This window comes from Scardinius erythrophthalmus (assembly GCF_964197995.2).
Source record: "Scardinius erythrophthalmus genome assembly, chromosome: 17".
Classification (NCBI taxonomy): domain Eukaryota; kingdom Metazoa; phylum Chordata; class Actinopteri; order Cypriniformes; family Leuciscidae; genus Scardinius; species Scardinius erythrophthalmus.
In genome coordinates, this window is record NC_138237.1 from 37,591,440 (window position 1) to 37,615,149 (window position 23,710).

Consider the following 23,710-nt stretch of genomic DNA (forward strand, 5'->3'; position numbering starts at 1 on the left):
AACAATCATCCTGACCCGTCCGGTCATGACACATTCTCTCAGTTTACTTTAAAAGACGTAATTTTTTATTATAATGACGATAAAAAGAAACCCCTAGAGTAGGCTACGTTGTTAATTTCTTTATTTTACATGGCAAATTCTTCATTCATAAACAAAAGTTTGCAAATGGTAGCTGTCCTATCCTTATTTTGACACTGAATTAATCTCACTGCTTAAATCTCTTCGATATATAAATAATAATAATAAATCCCTAAGATGTATTCAATATTATGAAGAAATATTTAAAGAAAATACATGCACTTAAAAGCTTTCACTGCAAATAATGTATGTTATTGTATCAATACAATTGTAGTTGTCATATCTCTTCGTCATGTCATCTTTTGTTTTTCATTGTTTTTGTATAATTATTGTTTTTTTTTATTATTATATGTATGTAATTCGTTGACAATGTTCTTATGTTATTGAGCATTTAATCAATAAATAAAAATAAACAAAAGGTTCGGCCGGTCTCGCGTGACCTAATTAATATTCAAGAGCCGAGCCTTCAGCGTTGGTCGCTTGTGCCTTTCAGCCAATCAGCGCAGAGCGTATCATTGCGTCATTTAAATTCATATGCAAGTCCTTCACCATAGTAACGTTGGTAAATTCTCCAGCCCGACCACAGTGAGAGTGAGTGAGACGAAGGCAGGCAGCTCCCTTTCGCCTTATCCTCCAAACACACACATTCCTCATCATGGCGGCCACGGATGTAGACATATTTTCTGTAAGTACCCTTTAAAGTCAGTTCTTACTTCCGGAAACCCACTTAGACGGACATACGCGGTCTGTCTGTACAGGTTTATCTGTAATGAATCAGGACTAGCACGAGCGCTACTCTCTAGCTTAACGTTAGCCCAACGGACTCTGTATTGACTATTCACTGTTTTACTGTGTGTGTGTGTGTGTGTGTGTGTGTGTGTGTGTGTGTGTGTGTGTGTGTGTGTGTGTGTGTGTGTGTGTGTATACACTACAGGTCAGATCAGGTGTATTATCTGTCTTTGTGATCTTACTCTAGCTATAACGTTATAACGTTAGTGTGTGTGTTTCTGGAGAACCGTAAAGGGTGTTGAACTTGTCTTTTCTCTGTGAGTCTCTTGAATGTTTGTTGTGAACATCTCTTTATTTACAGTGAGTCCACAGACTCTATAGTACACATTTCATATTTCAGTAGTTTGCCAGATTGCTTTTGAAGGCAACATGCTCCCTCTTTTACACTGAAGTGTTTTATACCCCAAATCCCCATTGAAACAACACTGTTGTGAACAGCCAGGCTGGAGCCGGTGAAGTTTGGGGCCAACATGAGGCCCTCAGTGTGAGATCACAGATAAGAGTGACAGAAAGGGCGGATGAGGTGATGTCTGATTGTCCCGCTGTCAAACTCCAGCAATTTATGTGTTCATTATGGGATAATAAGTTCATGAGAACGCAGTCTAAGTGAAACGGAAGAAGCAGGACGCTGTTGAATGGAAAAATGAAAGTTATCCCATAATTTACTCATCCTCAAGCCACCCTAGGTGTATATGACTTTCTTCTTTCGGCCGAACACAGAGTTATATTTAAGAATATCCGAGCTTTTCCAAGCTTTATAATGGGAGTCAGAGTTCACTCATCCACCGGAGCTAAACTCGCGTACGGCCGTTACCGAAAGCCAGTGATTATACTTTATAAAGTTATAAATATGTATATTTTTCTTACACAAACACACGGCTTTGCTTCAGAAGGCCTTTATTAACCCCTGGAGTCGTTTACTTTTATGATGGATGGATGAGCTTTTTTGGGCTTCAAAATCTCAAAACCATTCACTCCCATTATAAAGCTGGGAAGAGCCAGGAAAGTTCGGCTGAAAGAAGAAAGTCATTGGCTTGAGGATGAGAAAATGATGGGATAATTTTCACTTCTGGGTGAACTATCCCTTTAAGCAAGGCTTCCTTGGTCAAGAAGACCATGCTGGTCCTTCAAGGGCAAGTTCAAGTAGATTAGATGTGTAAACTTTGTGTTTTGAGCGACAGTTCAAGCCTTTGTCTCGGACGAAGCCGTGAGAACCGATCCATCACCAGTCCTGGGAATGCTCAGGGAAGGACTTTTCCGCTGCTAATTTTGAGGAAGTGCTCTGGATTTGAGGGAAACTAGTTTGGGTTAGAGAAGAATAACTGTATTGAGCTGTTTACTGTAGTGTGTTGGGAAGGCTAGATAATAGGTTATGTGTGTTCTGTGGAAGTGAAACCTGTGGTCAGTTTCATAGACTTCTCCTCTATATTAAGCCCGTGTCTTAAGAACGAGTCTGACCCACTAGCAGTTTGTCAAGGGGTAATTAATTAATCTTACTTTTCGGATTAAAATGTAATGTTTTTAATGTAACACATATAAAAGTATAACCAGTGTGAAAGGAAAAAATGACGTGATGAACTTGTAAGACTAGTCTAAGCAGTTTATGCAGCTGTCCACTGGAGCGTTGTGTTGAACGTCTCTGTGAGATGATGTTTAAATCCAAGAGTTTGCGTCCAGCTCTCAGAATGAGTGTGTTTCAGAGTCAATGACTTTTGATTAGAGCTTTGTGTGGTTTTAGGGGTCATATTGATCAACTGCATTGAGCTGTGGAGGGTCAATTCTAATTCTAATGCATCATGGGTAAAAAAAAAAGCTTTAAGGGACAGTTCACCCAAAAATGAAAATCTTGTCATCATTTATGCGTCCTCATAATGTTCTAGTGACTTTGAGTCATATGGAAATGTATCAAATTGTTTCCATTCAGTGAAAGAGATGTTATGTTATGTGTGACACTGCTGTTCTCAGTATTTTTGTCTTGTTTCCATTCCAGATATGTGACCCTGTACCACAAAACCAGTCACATGGGAACACATTCTGAAATTGAGATTTATACATCATCTGAAAGCTGAATAAATAAGCTTTCCATTGATGTATGGTTTGTTAGGACAATATTTGGCTGAGATACAACTATCTGAGGGTGCAAAAACATCTAAACATTGAGAAAATCTCCTTTAAAGTTGTTCATTTATGTTGGCGATTGTGCTGCATTCACTCACAAATACGTATTTTATATATTTACTGTAGGAAATGTACTAAATATCTTCATGGAACATGATCTTTACTTAATATCCTAATGATTTTTGGCATAAAAGAAAAATTTATAATTTTGACCCATTCAATGTATTGTTGGCTATTGCCACAGATATACCTGTGCGACTCGAGACTGGTGACGTGATCCAGGGTCACATATCTAGAAAGTCTTAAATCAAGATGCATTTTCTAGATAAGTAAAATGACATTAGATATTATGTCCTGTTTTCCGGTGGAGTTGGTGCTTAAAAAAGCTAAACGATCTGCCAATGGGGTCAGAAAAATGATCATAATTCAGACCGAAACAAGATTATTTTTCTAACCCCATTGGCAGATCATTTAGCTTGTTTAAAGCAAAAACTCACTTCATTTTTATTTATTTACCCAGAAAACAAGACTTAATATCTCATGTCATTTTACTCATCTAGTAAATGCATCTTTGATTTAAGAAATGTTTGACAATTGGACTGGAAACAAGACAAAAATACTGAGTAAGAACAGCATTTTTTGCAGTGTAGTGGTTGACCTGGCTCTAAAGTCTCACTTTCAATTTTAAAATGAAAAATCTCTTATTTACTCATCCTCACAAGTGCAAACCGGTGAGGATGAGTAAATAAGAGATTTTTCATTTTTGTGTGACGTACTATCTCTTTTATGGACAGATGTAGCCTATAATTGCACAACTCTTCACAGTGTCGGTTCAGTTTTTAACTGAAAGGGTTGGAACAAGACCGTCCTGTTCAGCATTAATTTAATTTCTTGTATTATCCTCTAGTTTCAGGGCAGGGCTGATGTAGTTAATGTTATTTAAAGATATATGAGTTTCGTGATGAGTCAACGTCCTGTTCACGCTTCGACATCTACATCTGACCACCAACATTAATAAACACATAGGTCATGATCTGCGTATGATATGAGAGTGAGACCTCTGATCTAAATGTCTTTTATGGATGTCAGTGTATGAGACTTTAAGACTTCATTTTTTCGAGGCAAGAGCATGAAGCTTTAGTTTTACCCTATGGAGCACATCGAAAAACTTTAGGGGTGGAACGAACATTCATCCATTAATGTGTTTTTCCTTAATAAAGGGATACAAGCAGACATTAACAAGGAGAATTATTTAATTTCTTTGACTGCAAAAGGTGTTTCTGCTTCAAACTTTGTTTAATAATTATGTAATTTAACATGCAGAACTCGTATTTATTGAATTAAATCATAGAGTAAGTTTAATAATCACATTAGGCTTTACCACAATTCCTCTTTTTCCATCCGTGAGGTTCATTCTCGTGTTACGCAGCGCGTTTGAGCTTCTCTTTATGTTCACTGATCAATGTTTATATGTGAATAAAAGCCTTAATTAAATCTGTTCATAAAGCGATCAAGTCTCTTTAGAAAATTCTGACTAAACCACTCTATTCAAATGGATTAGTTTTCCGATCTCTATATGAATTTGAGTAGATATAGATAACAAATATCTACATTTGTGTTTCGAAGACGAAAGTCTCATGGGTTTTGATCGATGTGAGCGCGATTAATTCATACGTTTTTTCATCTTTAAAATAATTATTACGTACACTTTGCGATATTTAGGCCTAAGACTTTTTATGACCTTAAATCTCATGAAACTGAGGACCCGCTGGGACTTTTTAAAAATGTTTTATTTGCACACATGCTTCTAGATACATTTTACAGGTTGCACACATCTCATTTTAGCCACATGTGAACGGTTGAAGTGTCGAGCCCTGACGCCATTAATGATGTTCTCAGTGTCATTTATAATAAGTGTAAAATGCAAAACTTTACACCTGTCTTTTACTTCAGCTTTAAAAAGAGTTTATGAATACGTGTGTGTGTGTGTGTGTGTGTGTGTGTGTGTGTGTGTGTGTGTGTGTGTGTGTGTGTGTGTGTGTGTGTGTGTGTGTGTGTGTGTGTGTGTGTGTGTGTGTGTGTGTGTGTGTGTGTGTGTGTGTGTGTGTGTGTGTGTGTGTGTGTGTGTGTGCTCTTGTGTGAATATCTCTTGTAGTAAAAGCAGATAAACCCTGTTCAGTGCAGATGCCACCCGAATCTAGACCATCTGCATTCTTCTCCATACCGGCCCCTCCTCCCGTTTTATCAGATGAGATGCCAGATAAATTTCTGATGAGGGTTGTTGTGTGTGTGTGTGTCACACACACACACACACACACACACACACACACACACACACACACACACACACACACACACACACACACACACACACACTCAGGTGTATGTGGGGGGTGAGAGTGGAGCCGTCCCAGTTTGGCTGTTCTCCACTGTCACTGAGTTCCCATCTGCCTTGAACAGTCTGTGTTGTCCTAGACTCCATCACGGATTGGCCATTGGATGGTGTCATTGTTCCCTGCAGAGTTATTGTTTTAAATCATTCTTATTAGAGATGCACCGATATGAACATTTTGTCCAATACTGATAAATCTTTATATTTCCAATAACCGATATATTGGCCGATAAATCTAAATCTACATTTTTATATCATTTTTGAGAGCTTGATTACAAAAACAAAAGTTTAACCATTAAATCATGTCCCAAGCACACAATTATGATGTTCTCATTATATTTATGTAGCCGATATGACACGCTTGCGCTATTTTCCTTTTTCGAAGTTTTTCCAATCATGTTCCAAGCGATTCAAAGCCATCATGTTGAACACTGAGCATCTGAAGAGTCTCAGCTGAAGGAAATAATACATTATTAATCGGCTTTAAAGAAACACTCCACTTTTGATATTACGCAATGGTATTACGCAGAGTCACGTTGGAAGTTATCTAGCTGGGGACTATTTTCAGGCGCTGCGTAATATCACTGCGCCTGCTGGACTCATGGTACGCCAGCAAAGTTTCTTGATTATTACGCAGGAATGAGAGTATAGTTCCTAGCGATATATCGGCCTAGAAAATCGCAACTTTTCATTTTCCGTCAAGTTTTAAATAAGAAAAATATCGAAAACTCTTTGGTCATTTTTTTGTGAGAGATGCTAACGGTCTAATCAGATTCAATGATCTATGCTAAGCTATGCTAAAAGTGGTACCGCCAGACCCGGAGATCGCCTGAATGGATTCGAAAACGGTAAAACTCAACTCTTTAACTCTGGGGGAGTTGGAAAATGAGCCTATTTCCAAAAATGTTTTTATCGGGCCGATAACGATAACATTAAAAAATGAACATATATCGTCCGATACCAATATGGTGGCCGATTTAATGTGCATCCATAACTCTTATCAGCCACTGGTGCAAATGACGGAAATTAATTTCTAATCTTAAAGGTGCATTGCGCAAGTCTCTGAGTTTTTGCAGAACTATGCCCCCTTCTGGCGACACGCGAAACTGGTTACGTGGAGTTTGCGTTGGGGTTTGGGATGAACTAGAAGCCGGTCTCTAGTTTGAATCTATTTGAATCCATCTTCTACTTTTGCCAAAGCCGCTTGAGTTGTCTTCGCTGATGCGGATAATGGCGGCGAATACACAAACCTGCCAGACATAGCCAGGTGAGCGTGAACGCGCATGACGTCACGCCCAGTCGATTCCGTCCCGAATCCCTCTTATTTATTTTACTGTACAGGATTATAGAGGCAATCGCAGAGATCATAGAAGGGCTCATTCAGCCCATCAGGCAATTGTTTAAGCATGTATGGGTTAGAAAAACAGGTATTTTTAACATGAAAAGTTGCTTAATGCACCTTTAAAGTGTTTAAAATATATAAAATAAAATATACTTAAAATATATTTTTTTCCAACACCTCATGGCATTTAAACCTTTGATACAGTTGAAGCCACTGTCATTAGCAATTCTGTGATCTATTTTGAAGCTCATTCATTTGAAAGTTTGTTGTTATCAAATGGATAATTGCCACTAGTACATTATTCAAAATATCTTCTTTTGTGTCCTAAGGAAGAATAGGCTAGTAGTCAGTGGTGTCTGGAATGATGACAGAGTTTCCTTGTTGGATGAAATATTTCTTTAAGTGTTTGTGGATGGGGCGATTCTTTGGCAGAGAAATGCGTGGAATGTGAGCCGATGTGCACACAGCTCTCAGTGTTCTGTCAGTGTGTCTGGATCGGGCCTGTCACTGCGAGGGCGGGTTGAGAAAATATTGTTGTAGGGCCCAAACGCTGCTCCACTTCCTCCTGATCTACTGCCCCCTGAGGGGAGCCGTTCCCCCTGCGGCCGGGGCGTTTACTAGCAGCCCCTATATGGCCATTGTTCAAGCCTTCCCAAGATTTTTCCCAGACTGCATGTTTTCCCAAAAATGCTTTCAGCCATTTCCTGTCCTTCACCTCCTTGAGTTGGGTCTCCCCTTCAGTGCCTCTGGCTTGAAATGACACTGGCTGGTAGGGGTCGGTACAGGTTTTTCAGCTAGAATTCCTTTTGTGCTCGGTGTGTGTGTGTGTGTGTGTGTGTGTGTGTGTGTGTGTGTGTGTGTGTGTGTGTTACACCAGCTGAATTGCTGCTTCCCTCAGTAGCACTCTCAGTGACATCATCCACCAAATATGTGCCTGCATTGGGGGAAAAGACGAAGCCAGATGAGGGAGGAGCGCATGGATTTCAGGAGTTTTAGGGCACACGTTAGTGGGATTTTAGATTTGTCCGGCTCTGAATTATAGGATTTTTTCAGGAACATTGGAAATGCTTTGAATGACTGATTGTCTATAATGGCACTTCGTTTAAAGCTGACATGACATATAAATTCACCCATCTCTTTTCTATATGCATGCATTTTATTTTTTTAAAACATTTTGACCTAAATACATTATAATGTTTAATTAAAATGTCTTAACCCCTTCAGATTAAATTCTAGGCATCTCTCTCATCGTTTGATTCACATTAACCCCACCTCTTTCTAAAAATCCTCTGCCTCCATCCAATCTAGAAATGATGCATAGAACAAAGTCCCCACAATTTCTTCTGGTTACACTTTATTTTAATAGTCCACTTGAGACATTCTACCAATTATAAGTGACTTCACAACTACATCTCAACTAACTCATTAGATTAGACCGGTAGGGTTCGGGTTAGTAGAATGAGGTTGACATGTAGTTGCAAAGTTACTTATAGTCAGAAGAATGTCTGTTGAGGAGCATCAAAATAAAGAGTTTGCAGATATATTAAGCAGAGAGTCTACTAGTTGACATGTACTTGCAAAGTTAATTATAGTTAGTAGACTATCGGAATAGTGTGACCTTTTTTCTTTACGGTAATCCATTTCATTCAGATCCACGTCACAGTACAGAAGGGTTTTTCAGTGGCTGATGCCAATACAAATAACTAGAGATTTTACCCCTTTTTTTGCCTTGCGTTTTACGTGAGCCTTATTTCAGTCCATGGTCAAATCTGTCTGGTTCCTTCACAGAATGAAGAAAAGCGTAACCTCAGCCTTGGCGGTCATGTTGGCTTTGACAGTTTGCCTGATCAGCTGGTCAGTAAATCCGTGACTCAGGGTTTCTGCTTCAACATCCTCTGTGTGGGTAAGCATTAAGCAACCAGTATCAGCCCATTTCAACTGTTCACTAGCTCAATGTCAATGCAGAGATGGTATGATCATGTAGTGGAAATGCTAATCAGTCATTCTCTTACCATTAGGAGAGACGGGCATCGGCAAGTCCACGTTAATGAACACCCTTTTTAACACCATGTTTGAAAACGAGGAGGCCAGCCATTACCAAAACGGTGTTTACCTGCGGCCCAGAACGTACGACTTGCAAGAGAGCAACGTCCACCTGAAACTGACCATCGTTGACACGGTGGGCTTTGGGGATCAGATCAACAAAGAAGAAAGGTAAAGTAAAATACAAACATCAGCATCAGTGTTTTGGAGCGTTGCACTGAGAAACTGATGTATTCAAAACATGCATACGAATGAGTCTGATAGACAAACTCACAAGCCTGTTAATAAAACATTTGTTAATACGAAGCAGTTTGTTCATGTTTTAACACAAACATGCTAAAAACTCAGACAAGAGCGTTTATTGAAGCTTTTTATATGGAAAGGGATCGGCTAGGAAGAGAGGAAATGTATGGTTTTCACTAGTGTGGATGTCTGGCACAGTTTGGACTCGCATTCATTTTCTCGAAGCATTCGAGGCACAAATCCCTTATTGTTGTGCGAACTGTTCGATATTGTTGCACAAACTGTTAAACAAGCTTGAAAAGTAAGCCCATGTTAAAATGCTGACTGCATTCAACTTTTGTTGTTCTAAGAAAAATGATTAAAGAAATATGTTGTTCTTGATTGTGTTTATCAAAACTCCGAAGCAACATTGAGTGACAGCTCAAACTCATTATTTTCCTCATATCCTCCATTGTTGCGGCTCCTCTCTTCCCAGTCTGTCAGGAACGCTCTGTTTAGTTCCTGTCTCTATGAAGCCCCTCCTTCTGTAAAGCACACTGTGCTCTGATTGGTCGGCTGGAGATGAACTTTGCTCAAACAGCAACATTACACGCTAAAGAACGATGAACATTTGGAAAAACCATAATAGGTCCTCTTTAAATAACAAAATCAAATATTAAGCACGTCCCAAATGTTAAAATAAATGATAAAACTGCTTATAAAGCGTCTCCTTTCACTGACTGTTAGTTGAGAGAGAGAAAAGAAGCACTTGGACTCTGAGAATATGCCTGAATAAGCGTGTAGAGATAGACAGAGAGACTTACGGGTGCCAGACATTGCATCTTTTGGGAAAAATGCATCCAGAACAAGACAGCGTAGGCTCTGAAAGCTCACAAGCGGTGCATGCTGGGAAAAATGCCTGAGAAGTCAAGAGACGAGGTCAGAGAATGTAAACATGATCCAGGCCAGTCTCCACACAGCTGCGTCTCTCTTCTTCTCACATTTTCGAGAAAAGATAACAAATCTATCAAATTCTTTCAGATATTGATGTTAAATGTGTGCATATTGTGATAATGCTGATTTCTTGCACTGTCTGTTTCTCTCAGCTATAAACCTATTGTGGATTATATCGACACACAGTTTGAAAACTACCTGCAGGAAGAGCTGAAGATCAAGCGCTCTCTCTTCAACTACCACGACACCAGGATCCACATCTGCCTCTACTTCATCTCCCCCACGGGACACTCGCTCAAGTCCTTGGATCTAGTCACGATGAAGAAGCTGGACAGCAAGGTAGGTGTCCGTCTCTGGGGTTCACTGGGGAACGTTCTGCTTCAATCTCCACTTGTTGGAAAATTCAGGAGTTGTGTTATGAAGATTTCACTTCATTACAAACACATGTGCACTAACCGCTAGGCTGCATCCTGATGACTCCTTATAAAATAAAGATATTATTATAATAGCAAATTATAGGTATGTGAAGTTTCTGAAATGAAATGAACATTTTTTTTACACCATATTCACTCCAAGTGTGTCTGGTTTTCAGCCAGTGCTTACATTATCAAAATGTGTAAAGTTGTAAGGCTGTTTCAAAGGCTGAATATTGCATAAGCCAAAGTTACAATCATCATCAATATTAATATACCATTCAAGTGGACCAGGTTACAAAACAAGTGTGAGTGGAAAAAAGTTCATTATTATTATTACTAAATGTTGTTATTACTTATGTTTTAACATTTAGACAACGTGTGTATGAGATGTACAGGGTTTGAAATTCACTTTTTCACTCACCGGACAATGTGGCTACAAAATGTTTAAGTTACCGGCCATTCAGAACTCCTACTAGCCAAGAAAAAGATAGAAAAGAAATGAACCAAATGCTTTTTGATCTTCGCTATTGCTTCAATGCAAATGAACAAGCGTGCCGTTATTTGTTGTGTAGTGACGTGTGTGTTCAAGTACGCCAGATATAAGCAGATTCTGCAATACGCTGTATTTAATATATCACGACTCACGAGTATATGTGCTAAATCTGTGCAGATTTGTCTTACACGAAAGTGAGTAAACGTAATAAGTAACACGGTAAATCGGCTCGTGATCTGACAGCGTTACCCACCACAGTTCATCATTACACGCATGTGGCGTGTGTTCACTTCAAACCCCGATGACGTCACATGACAGTAGATACTGCGCTACACTTCAAACCCTGGACATGACATTACATTCACATTTCTTTTGCTGCCAGAAGCATGAATGAGCATCTGGTTTGCGCTGGTTGTGTGAGTGTGTAAGGAATGTTATTAGTGAAGAGTGTATTGATAACTGATAGTGTGAATGTAGGACAGTGGGCAGCGGTTCTCTCTCTGCCAGTGGAAACTGAGCCGGTCGATCCGTCATTTCATCAGGGAATGATGGCGTGAACGAGAGGAGACTCTGCGGGTTCGTGTTTTAGGAGATGCACAGATGGTTCATGATGATGTGGCCCCAGGGCCCCGTGACAACAAATACATGCTAAACCTGGGGAGCGCTAGTTTTCTGCCTGACATTACATCGCTAGCATTTTAATTTGTGTATTGTAGAGTATTTGTGATGTTAGTCACAAATACTCTTCCGAGAGCTACTCTGCTCTGATTGGTCAGATGGCCCAGTCTGTTGTGATTGGTCTACTCTGCTCTGATTGGTCAGATGACCCAGTCTGTTGTGATTGGTCTACTCTGCTCTGATTGGTCAGATGGCCCAGTCTGTTGTGATTGGTCTACTCTGCTCTGATTGGTCAGATGGCCCAGTCTGTTGTGATTGGTCTACTCTGCTCTGATTGGTCAGATGGCCCAGTCTGTTGTGATTGGTCTTCTCTGCTCTGATTGGCCAGATTACCCAGTCTGTTGTGATTGGTCTACTCTGCTCTGATTGGTCAGGTGACTCAGTCTGTTGTGATTGGTCTACTCTGCTCTGATTGGTCAGATGGCCCAGTCTGTTGTGATTGGTCTACTCTGCTCTGATTGGTCAGATGGCCCAGTCTGTTGTGATTGGTCTACTCTGCTCTGATTGGTCAGGTGACTCAGTCTGTTGTGATTGGTCTACTCTGCTCTGATTGGTCAGACGGCCCAGTCTGTTGTGATTGGTCTACTCTGCTCTGATTGGTCAGACGGCCCAGTCTGTTGTGATTGGTCTACTCTGCTCTGATTGGTCAGACGGCCCAGTCTGTTGTGATTGGTCTACTCTGCTCTGATTGGTCAGATGGCCCAGAACCAAACTCTTCCAGTCTCAGACACAACTACAGTGTTTGAGGGCGGCCAATGAAGACCACAGGCTGGCATTATGCAAATGTATTACAAACATGTAGATTCAAACCAGAAGTGAGACGGGAATTCCTGAAGACTCTGTTTTCTGGCAGTTCAGATTCGGAATCAATTTCTTTTGCAAGACAAAAACTCCATTTATCTGCACTTTGATCTCTGAAACCTTGCAGACCTTTTCCATTCACAAACAGCTTTATTACGACACTACATTATTGGGGCACTTTAATGCTATCACTCTGAGACAGATCTATTCATGAGATGGCTTAAAGTTGTAGCATTTGGAGACTGACAGCCCCAGTTAATATCTACTTCTGTTTTATAGGGAGAATGTCTTGCACTTTCAGCATTCTGCTAAATTTCTCAGTTTGTCACAGAGAAAGTCACGATTGAGGCTTGTTAGCTTATTTTATGACTCCATTAAATACATGTAGCCTGATTTATTACTGGTATCTTATTTAACACAAGATATATATCTAACTACAACCTCTCCAGATGTGGAACTAGAACATAGACATGTTGTGAAATGTTTTATTTATTTTTATTTTTAGGTGAACATCATCCCTATTATCGCTAAAGCTGACACGATTTCCAAGAGCGAGCTACACAAGTTCAAGATAAAAATCATGAGCGAGCTGGTCAGCAACGGGGTTCAGATCTACCAGTTTCCCACAGATGATGAAGCCGTCACAGAAATCAATTCCTCTATGAACGTGAGTCTTTGCTTACCATAGACGTAAACCGCATAAAGGCTTGTGTGCAATTTGAATTTAAATAAAGATGTGAATGTATATATCAGTGGTAAAGTGCATATTATTGCACAGACTGAGCACTAGTAGGACTTGTCACATTACCATGTAACCTTTGACTGTGTTTATCCTAGGCCCATCTCCCCTTTGCTGTGGTGGGCAGTGTCGAGGAGGTGAAGGTGGGCAATAAGACCGTGAGGGCCAGGCAGTACCCGTGGGGAGTCGTTCAAGGTAAGAAGAAATAGGGCTGGCAAATAAAAATGTCAAATATTAAAAATAAAAATCACATTCGAATGCAAAAACCATGCATTTGAATCTTTGGTTTGACATGATGATGGCGTAACGGACGCGCTTTGTTTTTGTTAGCTCATCCAGTATAAAGAGCTAGATTGTGCTAAAAGACCTCTCAGTTAGTGGCAAAAATCATGCACCGACACACTTGACCAAACCTCACATCGCTCAGAGCTGAGTGTGTGTTTTCTTCAGCTGAAACACAGTCAACAGAAAGCGCTCAGCACTCGCTGCAGATAGAGATGAGCGTCTGGTGTTTTTGATGAACTATATGTAGATGTAGTGAGTAGAAGTGAGTGTTTCATGTAGTTCATTATTACGCTGTGTGTTGAAGTGTGTTATCTCAGGTTACTGATGCACAAACACAGTTTTATGCACTAATGTAGCCTAATTTACACTAAAGCACATTAAGGAAATTATATTTTATTTCAGAACAATTGTTTCAAAAGTTAATGCACTTTAAAAAGCGAATGTCTTTTCAATAAAATATGCGATGCTTGATTTGGTTTATATTGGCTTACTGCACTCGCTTAGGAGACAGTACACCTTTAGAATTATAATTCGAGAATGAAATTTGAATTTAGCTTTTCAGCCATTTTGAAAGCCCTAGTAAGAAACGACACTCTTGCAGTGTGGCTGTTGTAGCTGACGTTACTCTGTCTCTGGAGAACATCATTCTCGAGGGGCTGGTGTGTGTCGGACACTTTTATTTGAACCCTGCTGTTCGTTTTCCTTCAGCTTCTCTCTGTGGATACTGGTATTTTTACAATGCCTTTCATGTGAAAACAATCCCATCAATCAAAGCGGCGATAAATGGCACTCTCGACGGAAGCTAATTACGCTGTTTTCTCAGATGTGAGCGAGAGAGCTCCGCCACTGATAAGGTCACGTCATTAGCCGTAGCCGTGTTTCAGTTTAATTGCTCGAGTAGAGACTCGCGCTTCATGAAAGAGGCGCTCGGCGCAGAGCTCTTGGAGACGTGAAGTCTCGTAGGGTTTTTCAGCTTACATTCAAATACAGACAAATACAAATCATTTAAAAAGAAAATCAGTTCTCAGCCGTGTGACTACTTGCTCTACTACTTCAGACACAATATATCGGCCACCAGATCGGTATTGGCCAGTATGTGTTCATTTTTTTATGTTATCGTTATCGGCCTGATAAGAAAACTGTTGCCGATAAATAATGTATTATTTCCTTCCGCTGAGACACTTCAGATGCGCACTGTCCAACATGATGTTATTGAATTGCTTAAAATATGATTGGAATCACTTCAAAAAAGCAAAATACAGTAAAGTGCAACGTCATATCGGCTACATAAAATTATTATGAGATTGAGAACGTCATAATTGTGTGTTTGGGACATGGCTTTTAATGGTGAGACTTTTGTTTTTGTAATCAGCTAGTTTTGTACAGCTAATGGAATAAAACAATGTTTTGATATTAAAATGACTTTATTGCAATATAATCATACACTGCTGTTGCAAAGTTTGGGGTTGGTAAGATTTTTTGAAAGTATCTTATGTTCACCAAAGAGGCATTTATTTGATTAAAAAATACAGTAAATATTGTAAAATATATTATTACAATTTAAAAGAACTGTTATCTATTTTAGTTTTAAACTGTAATTTATTCCTGTGATCAAAGCTGAATGTTCAGCATTACTGCAGTCTTCAGTGTCACATGATTATTTTATTTTTATTTTTTATTTATTTTTTTGCTGCTCTGTTATTATCAATAAACCTAAGTCTGTGGGTAGAGACTAATTAATTAATTTTTGACAGGAATGAATACGAGGCTGTGAGGGATTGAATAGAAAGGTTCAGTGGATTGTACACTTTCAGTTGTCAAAAACTCAATAAATCTGTTTTGTGAAAATGTTGTGATCTAGAAGCTTTATACTGTGTGTGCCATTATTGTAAAGACTGAGTCAATCCCTCAAAGCCTCATTTTCATCTGCGTAAAATTCAATATGGTGTCTAAACTGAATATGATTTAATATTATTGGTGCTCAATTAAAGGTAAAGTTCACCCTAAAATGAAAATGAGTTCATCATATGTTCTAATCCAGCGTGCCCTTCTTTCTTTTTCTTACCATGATTAAAAAATGTAAAAATAAATGTCCTGTTTGTGCTTGTCCATATAATGGCAGTGAATAGCATATTTTTTAATCTCTAACATGTATATGAATATGCATATGCATTAATCCGTCATTTTAACTAACAGAAAAATGCTTAATAAAACAATGATGGAGAGTAATTAATAATAAAACACTTTTTTATATTATTCTGTTGGATGAATGAGTTCATCGGGTCACACACACGCACACACACACAGACACACACACACACACACACACACACACACACACACACACACACACACACACACACACACACACACACACACACACACACACACACACACACACACAGACACGTGTGTGTGTGTGTATGGTATAAGCTTATTTCCTCAATTTAGTCCCCACGAGTGTGTGTGCATTCAGGTTTAAGTCCCCACCGGGATAGAAAAACATGTAAACACACTCTCGCTCTCTCTCACACACACACACACACACACTCTGCAGCTGTAGTTGTTTAGAGCACGGACACACAGTTCACTAGTTTCTATCAGCTCACATCATCTTGTACTGGATTGAACAACTTCATGCCTACAGTAATTGTACAGAATATTGAACCAATGAAACCATTTCTCTAACATTTATTCAACTGTTCTTTAAAGTACAGGGTTCAGAATATACTTAGTTTTCCATGTTTCGCTCCGCCTTTCAAAGTATATCCCCTGCCCGCGAGCCTGGAGAGAAGATTGAGTGGGCTTTGGTTTTCAAGCGCTCGTCCCTTCAGTGGTGCCCGGCGTAACTGTACTGACCGTGTGTGTGTGTGTGTGTGTGTGTGTGTGTGTGTGTTGCAGTGGAGAATGAGAGTCACTGTGATTTTGTGAAGCTGCGGGAGATGTTGATCAGAGTGAACATGGAGGATCTGCGAGAACAGACTCACGCCAGACACTACGAGCTCTACCGGCGCTGTAAACTAGAGGAGATGGGCTTCAAAGACACCGACCCCGACAGCCAGCCCTTCAGGTGAGACACACACACACGATCCCTGCAAGCTCTCAACCATAGACTGTAAAGAAATATGGGCATATTGTGTGTGACATCACAAAATCTTTTCTGCAGTCTACAGGAGACGTATGAAGCCAAGAGGAAGGAGTTTCTGGGAGATCTGCAAAGGAAGGAAGAGGAGATGAGGCAGATGTTCGTTAATAAAGTGAAGGAGACGGAGGGCGAGCTGAAGGAGAAGGAGAGAGAGGTTAGTCCTGATGAAAGGGATAGTTCACCCAAAAAAATTTATTAGCCCATGATTTGCTCATCCTCAAGCCATCCTAGGTGTGTATGACTTTCTTCTTTCAGACAAATACAATCAGAGTTATATTAAGAAATGTCCTGGCTCTTCCAAGCTTTATAATGGGAGTCAGTGGTCCATCAAAGTGCATCTATCCATCATAAAAGTGCATCTATCCATCATAAAAGTGCATCTATCCATCATAAAAGTGCATCTATCCATCATAAAAGTGCATCTATCATCATAAAAGTGCATCTATCCATCATAAAAGTGCATCTATCATCATAAAAGTGCATCTATCCATCATAAAAGTGCATCTATCCATCATAAAAGTGCATCTACCCATCATAAAAGTGCATCTATCCATCATAAAAGTGCATCTATCCATCATAAAAGTGCATCTACCCATCATAAAAGTGCATCTGTCCATCATAAAAGTGCATCTATCCATCATATAAGTGCATCTATCCATCATAAAAGTGCATCAATCCATGATAAATGCATCTATCCATCATAAAAGTGCATCAATCCATGATAAAAGTGCATCAATCCATGATAAGTGCATCTATCATCATAAAAGTGCATCAATCCATGATAAAAGTGCATCTATCCATGATAAGTGCATCTATCATCATAAAAGTGCATCAATCCATGATAAAAGTGCATCTATCCATCATATAAGTGCATCTATCCATCATAAAAGTGCATCAATCCATGATAAGTGCATCTATCATCATAAAAGTGCATCAATCCATGATAAAAGTGCATCTATCCATCATAAAAGTGCATCTATCCATCATATAAGTGCATCTATCCATCATATAAGTGCATCTGTCCATCATAAAAGTGCATCTATCCATGATAAGTGCATCTATCATCATAAAAGTGCATCAATCCATGATAAAAGTGCATCTATCCATCATAAAAGTGCATCTATCCATCATAAAAGTGTAGGGCTGGGTATTGACACAAATTTCACAATTCGATTCGATTTCGATTCACAAGCTTGCAATTCGATTCGATTTCGATTACGAATCGATTCGATTCAATATCGATTATTTTGGCTATCAGGTACAATACATTGCAATTTTTCTCAAGGAAAACAAATCTCTTAACTAATGCTGTAACTATATGGGAGTCAGTGGTAGCCTATGGGCTTCATTAGCCTACTATAATATTGAAGGTAAAAATTAACTGATTTGTATACAAACACTTAAAATACACTTTTATTTATTTTTATAATAATAAAGTTATATGAAATTATATAAAATTTTAAATGATGGCTGTCATAAAAAACTTTACAGATTTATTCAAAGATGCATTAAATATTGAAGAACATTAAAAATTATAATGAATATATAATATGGTGCATATATTTAACAAAATGCTCCTCTCTAGAGTTAACTTTTCTAGCTGACTAACGAGTTTATGGTCACTGGATATGTTTTTTCTGAGGTAAATGTGACGTTACATGACATCGTTTATAACGTCTTTCCACGGTTGAAACACTGATTGAGCGATTCCATGAGACATGATATGGACTTCGAGAAGTTGTACTCTATCTTTTAACACACTTTCAGAAGCTCATTCATGTTTATTTCGCGCTGTAACTGGTATTAATGCGGAAGAGTTGCTTCTGTTGAGCTGAGCTGCGTCGGAGCGATCTCACGCCACAGCGCCAAAACGGTAATTATGTTTTTGAATTTCGTAAGAAAATGGACGTAATTTGAAATCTGAGACTTGGTTTCATATCAATAATAACAAAGCACAAAGATTATTGCGATTTATCGGATGGGATGCGCACAACAATGATCCATTCATTCATCAACTGAAAACAGGATGACTAATCGATTCTTGGGATTTAAGAATCGATATTGTTTCGTAAAAATGAGAATCGATTAAAATCGAGAAATCTATTTTTTTACCCAGCCCTATAAAAGTGCATCTATCCATGATAAAAGTGCATCTATCATCATAAAAGTGCATCTATCATCATAAAAGTGCATCTATCCATCATAAAAGTGCATCTGTCCATCATAAAAGTGCATCTGTCCATCATAAAAGTGCATCTATCCATGATAAAAGTGCATCTATCCATCATAAAAGTGTATCTATCCATGATAAGTGTATCTATCCATCATAAAAGTGCATCTATCCATGATAAAATGCATCTATCCATCATAAAAGTGCATCTGTCCATCATAAAAGTGCATCTATCCATCATAAAAGTGCATCTATCATCATAAAAGTGCATCTATCCATCATAAAAGTGCATCTATCCATCATAAAAGTGTATCTATCCATCATAAAAGTGCATCTATCCGTCATAAAAGTGCATCTATCATCATAAAAGTGCATCTATCCATCATAAAAGTGTATCTATCCATCATAAAAGTGCATCTATCCGTCATAAAAGTGCATCTATCATCATAAAAGTGCATCTATTCATGATAAAAGTGCATCTATCCATGATAAAAGTGCATCTATCATCATAAAAGTGCATCTATCCATCATAAAAGTGTATCTATCCATCATAAAAGTGCATCTATCCGTCATAAAAGTGCATCTATCATCATAAAAGTGCATCTATTCATGATAAAAGTGCATCTATCCATGATAAAAGTGCATCTATCATCATAAAAGTGCATCTGTCAATCATAAAAGTGTATCTATCCATCATAAAAGTGCATCTATCCATCATAAAAGTGCATCTATCATCATAAAAGTGCATCTGTCAATCATAAAAGTGTATCTATCCATCATAAAAGTGCATCTATCCATCATAAAAGTGCATCTATCATCATAAAAGTGCATCTGTCAATCATAAAAGTGTATCTATCCATCATAAAAGTGCATCTATCCATGATAAAAGTGCATCTATCATCATAAAAGTGCATCTGTCCATCATAAAAGTGCATCTATCCATCATAAAAGTGTGTCTATCCATCATAAAAGTGCATCTATCCGTCATAAAAGTGCATCTATCATCATAAAAGTGCATCTATCCATGATAAAAGTGCATCTATCCATGATAAAAGTGCATCTATCCATGATAAAAGTGCATCTGTCCATCATAAAAGTGCATCTATTCATGATAAAAGTGCATCTATCATCATAAAAGTGCATCTATTCATGATAAAAGTGCATCTATCCTTCATAAAAGTGCATCTGTCCATCATAAAAGTGCCTCTATCCATCATAAAAGTGCATCTGTCCATCATAAAAGTGCATCTATCCATGATAAAAGTGCATCTATCATCATAAAAGTGCATCTGTCAATCATAAAAGTGCATCTATCCATGATAAAAGAGTGTGTGTTTACATGTTTTCCTATCCCGGTGGGGACTTAAACCTGAATGCACACACATTGTGTCACTGTGGACCTAAATTGAGGAAATAAGCTTATACCATACACACACGTGTCATGATAAAAGTGCTCCACACGGCTCCAGGGGTTAATAAAGGCCTTCTGAAGTGAAGCGATGAGTTTGTGTAAGAAAAATATCCATATTTAACACTTTGTCGACTAAAATAACTAGCTTACGGCAGACGGCCGGTAACACAGAATGAGTAACACTTAAACTCACGCACGACGTAACGACGAACGCGGAAGCGCAGAGGAAAGAGCAAAACACAACACCAGTCACGAATTAGAAATCTAAAACAACAATTTTGAAAGAGAAATGTGGGCGGAGCTTGAGTTTGTTGCCCCGCCCTGTGTGTTTGAACCGCGAGAGCGTACGCCACTCCTACATCTACATCACACATTATCAAGTGTTGCTCTTGTGGCGCAAGTCGACTTGCGTACGGCCGTCTGCCGGAAGATAGTTTAGTCAATAAAGTCTTAAATATGGATCATTTAAGCCCTTTATTAACTTTGATGGACTTCAAAAATAATATACACCCATTCACTGCCATTATAAAGCTTGGAAGAGCCAGGACATTGTTTAATATAACTCTGATTGTGTTCATCTGAAAGAAGAAAGTCATATACAGCTAGGATGGCTTGAGGGTGAGCAAATCATGGGGTAGTTCACCCAAAAATGGAAATTAGCCCATGAAGTCCGCATAGCGTAACACACACTGATCTCGCTCTGTCCTCAGTTACACGACAAGTTTGAGCAGCTGAAGCGCATGCATCAGGAGGAGAAGAAGAAGGTGGAGGAGAAGAGGCGGGATCTGGAGGAGGAGATGAACGCCTTCAACAAGAGGAAAGTGGCGGCCGAGACGCTCTCGCTCTCACAGCCGCTCAAGAAGGACAAAGACAAGAAAAAGTGAGTTCTTCCACTTCCATCTTTCTTCTCAGGCGTGTGTGTACATCGACCAGTGGAGCATGGACTCCTCATATATGCCCTCTAGATTATAAACTGGGGTGTAGCGATACCCTCGCGTCACGATTCCATACAAATCACAATACCATATTATTGCGATACTCCAAGATAAAAGATTAACAGAAAAATTACTATTGATTAAAACGCTAAATTTGATCCTACATTGTGTGTGTAAATGAATAGTCTTGGATTTGGTGCTGAAACCCAAAGCACAGGACAATAGAGACACCAGAATAACAATATTCATGATTCTGAAGCTGAAAATACTGAATTATTGTAGACGAATATTCTCTGTCTCTGACTAGATATATTTAAAATAATGTAGGACACTTTTACTGGTAACATCAGACATTTGGCATTATCAGGACACACAGATATTCCCCCAGTGCATTATTATACATTATATTCAACATTATATATAGTAGTTTAATGTCTGACACTAAACTCTGAAAACTTGAAATGTTTATTTTGGGTGAATTATCCACAGTACATATGGTTGCGTTTTTGTATTGCGATTATTTATTGTCACACCCCTATTATTAATATATTTCAATTAATACAAAAAACACAGCGTAACAATCAAGCTAATTCTGACAGGTTTGTGTATTGTTGTCCTCAGAAAGCACGTCTGTATTAGTGTCAGTGCAGACACATCATCTCAACACAGCCCTTGAGTTATCGTGGCCAGCAAAACAAACATATCCATATCTCATCATATCCAACTTAAAATAGAAGTTCCTTTCCAAAAACCATTGTTTTGAACTTTGTGTCCACTGTATTAGAAGGACCTTCAGGGACGTCAGCCTGTTCACATGAGCTCGTCTAGCGCCATCTTGTGGTTCTCGATGGTATCTGTGAGCATCCATTTTGTGGTTTGTACCTGACATGGATCCTGTCCTGTCACATAATCCGCTTTTCCAGCGTTCTCATTGCTCAACCGTTCCATGGCTTGGTTTGTACAACTCGGAGTCGTTCCTCAAACCGTTCGGCCCGAGCACTTGTGTTGCTGAGAGCAAAAGAAAGCGGATAAGTTGGTGTAAAAGTCACATTTTATTATTACATTCAGAGATAAAGTGAAATGTTCGAAATGCTATAAACGTGTTTTAGTTCCCGCCACTTCACAACAAGTCCTTTACATTTAATGGTATTCAGATCACAACAGGAATGAAAAATAAAACACATATTATACTGACATTCATTTTAAATAATAAAAAAATAATTATTAAAGGGCGAATTAATTTTATGCAAAAGTGAAGCTGCCGGTGTTTGAGCTCACATACTTCTTTCTTATAAAGTGGACAGTCCGGTCCTTGATTCTGATTGGTTGAGCCGCATTCGAAGCCGTTCTCACACATACATCAGTATCACTGCGTTCCACATAAACACACACACACACACATATACATGCATACACAAATACATATATATATATATATATGTGTGTGTATGTATGTGTGTGTGTGTGTATATATATGTGTATAAATATATATAAATACTTATATATGAATAACAAATTTTTCTTAAATATAGACAGCAAATATGTGTGCATGTGTATATATATATATATATATATATATATATATATACACACACACAAACAAAATAATTGTATACAGTACGCACATATATATTATGTTAACACACACTTTTATTTTGGATGTGATTAATCGTTTGACAGAAATAATAATCTCATGCGAGTCTCTTAATGAACATCATCAGTCGTTTATTCCCGTATATCAGCATGCTTGTATATTTGTGTTTTAGAAGTACACATGTTTCCATTCTACATCAGTTTGTTTCATTTATTTTGTGATTCATTTTCTTGTGTTGTGTTTGTTTGTCTTCTTTCAGTTAATTTATGAGCTCATCGCAGGCCATCCGTGGACTTTCCTTCATTAACGTTGCAACATCAGCTTTTGATTTCTGACATGTTCCTCATGACATTGTGTTAAAGGACCAAAGATCCTGACGGGAGGACAGAGAGATGCATTATGGGGACTCAGTTGCCACGTTTGTTTGGGGGGTGAATGTCATTTTTATTTTATTTTTTCAACCCCATTTTATGGTTGTTTTGTTAATTTTTTTTTTTTACACAGTTTGTTTTGGTACTAACCATCTGTTCATTTGTCTTACAGTCAGGCCAATGTTGTGACGTACATGTTTCCCTTGCCAATGTACAGTAGTATTTAAGATCTGAGCCAAACTCATTAGCACAGCAGTGATGAAACTAATGCACACATGTGTATGATTTTATTATTATATAAGCCTGCATGGGTATGGCTAAATAAAGCAGTCTTAAAGTTATTTTGGTGCAGTTTTTAAAAGAACATGACAACAGATATGCAAATTATATTTTTTTGTATTGTAGACGGAGCATAATGCTGTATGGCATTCAGATTATATTGTTTATCATCGAAGCCATACTGTAGAGGTAAAGACAACTTCATTTGCATAAGGGGAATGTTGTATCAGCTGACATTGAAAATAAACACTCCCCTGATCTCCTTGAACTGTTGGAATGTGTTTTGTGGTGTGTCGGGTATATAAAACGTGTGTATATAACTTCATTTTTGATAGGAAAATGAGCTGGCCGCTGTCATGCACGGGTCTGTAATGTCTCAGTATTCTGTAGTAACTTCATTGGGGCTTTGGATGTAAAGTTGAAGTTCTCTGTGAAGCATAAAGTCTGTGTATCCA

The 23,710-nt window shown here is 38.5% G+C and overlaps 1 protein-coding gene across 3 annotated transcripts; it reads left to right on the plus strand.

Moving 5' to 3' along the window:
* Window positions 1-559: 559 nt before the first annotated feature.
* septin8a (septin 8a) lies at window positions 560-23,710 on the plus strand. 3 transcript variants are annotated; one of them, XR_014031873.1, is made up of 11 exons: window positions 560-763; window positions 8,508-8,622; window positions 8,738-8,933; window positions 10,091-10,277; window positions 12,832-12,993; window positions 13,164-13,260; window positions 16,252-16,420; window positions 16,517-16,649; window positions 20,787-20,956; window positions 21,796-21,885; window positions 22,865-23,710. XR_014031873.1 is itself a non-coding variant. In XM_081389949.1 (10 exons), the coding sequence occupies exons 1-10, from the start codon at window positions 734-736 to the stop codon at window positions 22,866-22,868; spliced, it is 1,263 nt and encodes a 420-aa protein (XP_081246075.1). In that variant the 5' UTR covers window positions 560-733; the 3' UTR covers window positions 22,869-23,710. The 3 variants fall into 3 exon arrangements, 1 of the variants encoding a protein (XP_081246075.1); XR_014031874.1 differs by lacking the exon at window positions 21,796-21,885 and having other exon boundaries at window positions 22,865-23,036; window positions 23,149-23,710; XM_081389949.1 differs by lacking the exon at window positions 21,796-21,885.

Excerpts from the sequence above, each read along its gene's own strand:
- septin8a (XM_081389949.1), top strand. The coding sequence starts at position 734 with ATGGCGGCCACGGATGTAGACATATTTTCT. Across the intron at positions 16,421-16,516 it reads CCCGACAGCCAGCCCTTCAG|TCTACAGGAGACGTATGAAG; the intron begins GTGAGACACACA and ends TCTTTTCTGCAG. Across the intron at positions 16,650-20,786 it reads TGAAGGAGAAGGAGAGAGAG|TTACACGACAAGTTTGAGCA; the intron begins GTTAGTCCTGAT and ends CTCTGTCCTCAG.